The sequence below is a fragment of the Bison bison genome, unplaced genomic scaffold (genome assembly GCF_000754665.1).
Source record: "Bison bison bison isolate TAMUID 2011002044 unplaced genomic scaffold, Bison_UMD1.0 scf7180017864313, whole genome shotgun sequence".
NCBI lineage: Eukaryota > Metazoa > Chordata > Mammalia > Artiodactyla > Bovidae > Bison > Bison bison.
This window is the reverse complement of record NW_011494885.1, coordinates 3,293,598-3,299,398: the sequence shown is the minus strand read 5'-3', so window position 1 is coordinate 3,299,398 and position 5,801 is coordinate 3,293,598. Positions and strand designations below refer to the sequence as shown.

Genomic DNA, 5,801 nt, shown 5'->3' with positions numbered 1-5,801 from the left:
GCCATGGGGTTGGTTCGCAGGGAAGATGGTGAGTTGGAAGAAGGCGAGCTGGAAGATGACGGAGCCGAGGAGACGCAGGACACCTCTGGGGGCCCCGAGAGGAGCCGGAAGGAGAAGGGGGAGAAGCACCACAGTGACTCGGACGAGGAGAAGTCTCACCGGAGGCTGAAGCGGAAGCGCAAGAAAGAGCGGGAGAAGGAGAAGAGGAGGTCCAAGAAGAGGAGGAAATCCAAGCATAAAGTAGGTCCCAGAGGGTGCCCTGGGCCTGCTGGCGCCCAGCCCGGCCTAGTGCCCCGGGGCCCAAGCTCAGCTTGTCAGGCCACAGGGCACTCTTAATCAGGCTGGTTTTCCTTTCCCCAAACTGTTTAAAGACCTTTTCTGAAGAGTGGTAGCTCATGCTCCATTGCCGCCAGATGCCCCTAGGTGAGGCCTTCCGCGCGCAGCCTGGCTGGCACCCTACAGCAGCCAGGCACGTGGCTTGCCCGCCGCCAGAGCCCTGACCTTCTGCCCTGTCCCTGCAGCGCCACGCTTCTTCCAGCGATGACTTCTCGGACTTCTCCGATGACTCGGACTTCAGCCCCAGCGAGAAGGGGCACCGCAAATACCGAGAGTACAGCCCCCCCTACGCGCCGGTGAGTGCCCGCTGCCCCGGGGCCCGAGCTGGGGTCATTAGATCACCCACGTTTCCTGAGCACCGGCACTGTGCTGGGCACTCATGCGTGGCCCTGTACACGGGTTTTAATTCTGCAGGATTAGGTGTTGGTTTTATCCCCCGCTTTCTAGGTGAGGACACTGAGACTTCGAGCACTTCAGCCAGGCTGAGGCTCCCGGGGCAGGAGCCAGGTTGAGCCCAGTCGGTGCTTCTCTAGGCCACCTCCGCAGTGGCCTTGGCAGGACTCATCGTGTCTGTCCCCTGTCTCTGAGAAAGATGTTGATTTGTCCCTGTCAGAGCTGACTTTAACTATTCTGAAATGACCTTTTGTAGAAAATGGGCAAGAGAGTGAAATGGTTATGGGAATAAATCACCTCAGATGTTGTAGGGTCTGAAGTTATATAGCACTGAGCTTAAGCATAAATTTAAATGATTTGCCCAGTTTGTGTATTGTTTTCCCCTGGCAAAACCAGTAAGAGATGAATCAGCATAGATATTTAAGGTTTTTATTGGGAGAAAAAAAAAATTTAAGTTCTTAAAAGTATCCAGTGTTCAGCATTACCCGTCATAGCAGATACTGTAGATATTCGAACTGATGTTAATCTGCTCACGTAGGTTCAGACTTTAAACTTGAGGGCTGCAGGGAATCCAGGGAACACCACAAGCTTTGATGGGGAACTAGGGGTTAAGGCATTTTTAAGATCCACTTTTAGAGCCGTTTCAGTTTTTAAAATTTTGCTGAATATAGTTGATTTACAGTGTGTTAATTTCTGCTGTGCAGCAGAGTGACTCAGTTACACACAAATTATATTCTTTTCGTATTCTTTTCCATTATGGTTTGTCACAGGATGTTGAATAGAGTTTCCTGTGTTATACAGTAGGACCTTGTTGTTCTTAGAGCGGTTTTAGGTTTAGAGAAAACTGAGGAGCTAGGCCAGTCCCCTCCCCACCCCACCCCACCCCACTCCCCTGTTTTCATGTCTTAGATCAGCGTGGTCCATTTGTTGTAGTTGTTTAGGCACCATTGGTGTACCCTGTTATGTAGTCACCAAAGACTGTCATATAAAGTAGTTTGAATGCCCTTAAGTCCCTCTCTGCAGGCCCCTCACACTCACCAGTCTTTTTACTGTTGCTGTAGTTTTGCCAGTTCCAGAAGGTCATGTAATTGGACTTGTATGCAGCTTTTCCAGATTGACTTCTTTCACTTCACAGGATGCCTTTATGGTCCTTCCGTGTCTTTTCATTGTTGGATACTCCACTGGAGTTGGATACTCCATCTGAATGTACCACAGTTTGCTTACCTGTTTTACCTACTTAAGGACACCTTGGTGGCCTCCATTTGTGCTATGTTTTTAAACTTCATCCAGTATCTGTTGGAACTAGCACAGTCGGAAAGCATCATTTTAAATGGTTTCTACCTGGGCCCCAAAAGTCAAAGTGAAAGTCACTCAGCTGTCTTTGACTCTTTGTGACCACATGGACTATACCCTGCCAGGCTCCTCTGTCCATGGAATTCTCCAGGCAAGAATACTGGAGTGGGTAGCCATTCCCTTCTCCAGGGGATCTTCCCAACCCAGGGATCGAATCCAGGTCTCCTGCATTGCTGGCAGATTCTTTACCAACTGAACTACCAAGGAAGTCACTAGTTTGGGTCCCAAGCAGTCATTAATTGAATTCCAAGGTCCCAGGAGATTTCTGACTAGAGAGCGTCCCTCTTGCCTAGCAAGCCCCCTCCCCAAATGAGATTATTCTAGATCCCTGGGAAATACGCCCTTCTTTTCCCAATCGTTCTTCACGGGTCATGGGGCCTCTGTTTCTCAGCTGTCTTTACAACTATGGCTCTTCTGAAGAGCAGAGGCACCTGGGTCCACAGCCCAGCTCTCATTCAGGTGGAAGCCAGGAACCAGCGTGGCTCGGGGCTGGCCTCTCACCCCAGGGCCAGCAGGGACGCCCACACAGACGTGCCAGTTTGGGGGACAGCGGGGGTCTTGGCGGTCCGAACCGGAGGCCCCGGGACTCATGTCCTCTCCCCGTCAGTCCCACCAGCAGTACCCTCCGTCTCACACCACGCCCCTGCCCAAGAAGTCCTACTCCAAGATGGACAGCAAAGGCTACGGCATGTATGACGACTACGAGAACGAGCAGTATGGGGAGTATGAGGGGGACGAGGAGGAGGACATGGGCAAGGACGACTACGACGACTTCACCAAAGAGCTGAACCAGTACCGGCGCGCCAAGGAGGGCAGCAGCCGGGGCCGAGGTGAGACCCGCCGCTTCCCCTGGCCTGCTGGGCTGGGCCCCGTCCCTCGCAGCCTCAGGTCCGGGACCAGAGGAGGACTGTTGTTCAGGGCTGAGATGAGCATAGCGGGGGCTGGGCGGGGAGCTGCCCTCGAGCACCAGAGATGGGCTCTGCCCCCAGAGTAGAGGGTCTGTGCTGAGGCTGTGGCTGGGAGGGATCCAGGCCGGCATGAGGCAAGGAGAGGGCTCTTGTGACTCAGGTTGCTTTTGGAGGGGGGCCTCCCCTCCCAGGGATCGAACCCAGGCCCGGCAGTGAAAGTGCTGAGTGCTAATCAACTACTGGACCCCTGGGGAATCCTCTGAAGCGTTGTTCTTTAAATTCATTTCCTGGTCAGTTCTGAAGAGGTAGACAACTTTTCACACAGCTTGGGAGGGTCACGGGCTGACGCCTGTCTCCTGTCACCTGACAAGGTGTGACTGCAGCCCACGGGACTGCCACACCTCTGAACCTTGAACTGTGGCAGTTAGGAGGATGCGGGGGGGCCGTGCACCAGAGACACAGCCTGACCTCTCAGAACCATCTGCCAGTCATATTTCTCAGCCCCAGAGGGCTTCCAGAACTTTCAAGCTCAGCGGTTCTTAGTGCTGCTTGTTTAAGTGGCTAGTCATTCAGCAGTCTTTCTTGCACTTCTTTGTAGATAGGCCCCGTTCTTTGGGGAGACGCTAGACTGGCCTGTCCAACAGAAATACAATGCAAGCCACTGTCGAATTACAAATTTTCTAGTGGTCACACTAAAAACATAAAAGAAAGCATATGAAATAATTTTAAGAACACATTTTATGAGGCTTATATATTCTAAATCTTATTTTAACATGTAATCAAAATAGATGTGATTTTTTTATAAATATATATTACCTCTCTCTTGCTCTCTTTTAACTAAGTCTTTGAAATTCACTGTGCACTTTATACTCCCAGCATTTTCTTTTTTTCTTTCATTTAAAACCGTAAACGTGAACTTTTAAGCATTTAAAAACGTAAACTTTTAAGTGTAAAGTTATTACTGCTAGTCCACAGAGTTTTAATATTTTGATCGTCTGGTTGGTTTAACAAAGAACCTAGCCAACTTTCCTCCTTGTAGGCTTTTTTTAAAGTACTGTACATATTTGCAATCACATTGTGCATAGATTCCTGTTGAGTAATTTTCTCCTGTCAGGCCACAACAATGAACTGCAGATTCCTTGTTTGTAATGTAAATGATTGAATACATTTTGTTAATATGTTTTTATTCCTATGTTTTGCTATTAAAAATTTTTATAACATTTCCAAGACAAAAAAAAGACAAGTTTATGCTTTGAAAAATTTATGTAATTAAAATTTCATGAAACTAATCTTTTTAGTTTAGGAGTTATTTGGATTTTGACACTGGGGTTGCACCAACAGCATCAGAAATGTAAGATGCTTAAAATTGTTACACTACTTCTGTTGATTGGGGGTTGGGTTTGAGAGTTTTGGTTTTATTAAAAAGCTTTTTTTTTTTTCCAAATTTAAAAGCCTTAAACGTACTGTAAGCCTCCGATTGTTGTACAGCTGGGTTGCGGGTGACTGCCCGTCTGTGTAGTGTTGCCTGGTTGCAACACAGTGGTTGGTCATGGAATAAAGGATGCATGGATCTGGAAAAAAAAACAAAAACCGTAAACGTTTACTGAAAATCAGTGCATGCAGGAGAGGGCAGTAGGTGTTGTGTGTCACAGCCTCTTAGTTTGGTCAGCCCCGTGTTGGGTGCTCGGTGGCCCCATGTGCCTGGTGCCCTCGTGTGGGAAAGTGCAGCAGTCAGGGTCGTGTGGGGAGCGTGCAGCAGCTGTGTGTCCATGGCGCTGAGCCAGCCCTGTCCAGAGGCCCAGGGACTGTGTCAGCCCAGAGCAGCTTGCAAGGCTTCTTGGAGGAGGAGGAGGAAGTGATTGACCTCGGGCGGACGGAGGTTGAGGTCTCCCTTGTTCACTGTCTCATCATCATGCAGGCAGCCGGGGCCGAGGCAGGGGCTACCGAGGCCGAGGCAGCCGCGGAGGGTCTCGAGGCCGAGGCATGGGCAGGGGCGGCCGAGGCAGGGGCAGAGGCTCCGTGGGAGGAGACCACCCGGAGGACGAAGAGGACTTCTACGAGGAGGAGATGGACGTAAGGCTTTCTCCAGCTCGGGGGCAGGGGGAGCGTGGCTGGTGGGCGCAGCCTCTGTTGGAGGCGGTCCCTGAGACTGCTGGGAAGAAGGCATTAGATGGCAGGTTTCTTTCTGTGTTTCCAAATGTTCCTTTGTTGTTTGAATAGAGAGAACCTTCCTGAGGTTCAGAACTGAAAGGGTTCCCAGGGCTGAGCTGTCAGAACATCCTCAGCCGCTCCTTTCTCTTGGCGCCTCCGTTCCCCATCCCTGAAGAAAGGGTTCCCCAGGGTGCTTTCGAAGCCTTTGTAGTCATCTGTTTACTCACCCCCTGCACACACAGGAGAGCTGCCATACTCACGTTCTGTCCCTGCCCGAGGTCTGGCCACGCTGCTGCTTGTTCCAGCTGCACCGCTGCCCCCTGGGAGCTGGGAGTGACGGGCTGGGAGTCCTGAGCGTACAGACCTCAGGGAAAGGACTAGGACCCAGATGCTGCCCAGGCTGGGGTGGGTGAAGAGGGGTACAGGTGGGAGTCCCGGGGCCGCTCACTGGCTCTTCCCCAGCCTGGTGGTGTCCTGAGCGTACAAAAAGGCAGAAGGAGGTGGCATATATAGTTCAGGACATGGTTCCCTGTTCCCCGAATGATGCATTCCTGCTTTCCTCCTCTCGGGCTCCAGTATGGAGAGAGTGAGGAGCCGATGGGAGATGAGGACTACGACGACTACTCCAAGGAGCTGAGCCAGTACCGCCGGTCCAAGGAC

At 51.1% G+C, this 5,801-nt stretch overlaps 1 protein-coding gene across 1 annotated transcript in view; it reads left to right on the top strand.

The window, feature by feature from the left end:
- The window catches only part of ZC3H4 (zinc finger CCCH-type containing 4), a 36,116-nt gene that overhangs the window by 14,143 nt on the left and 16,172 nt on the right, over window positions 1-5,801 (top strand). The window contains 5 exon segments of the mRNA XM_010852714.1: window positions 21-240; window positions 522-632; window positions 2,690-2,912; window positions 4,909-5,063; window positions 5,718-5,801. Coding sequence (XP_010851016.1) covers window positions 21-240; window positions 522-632; window positions 2,690-2,912; window positions 4,909-5,063; window positions 5,718-5,801 — 793 coding nt within the window.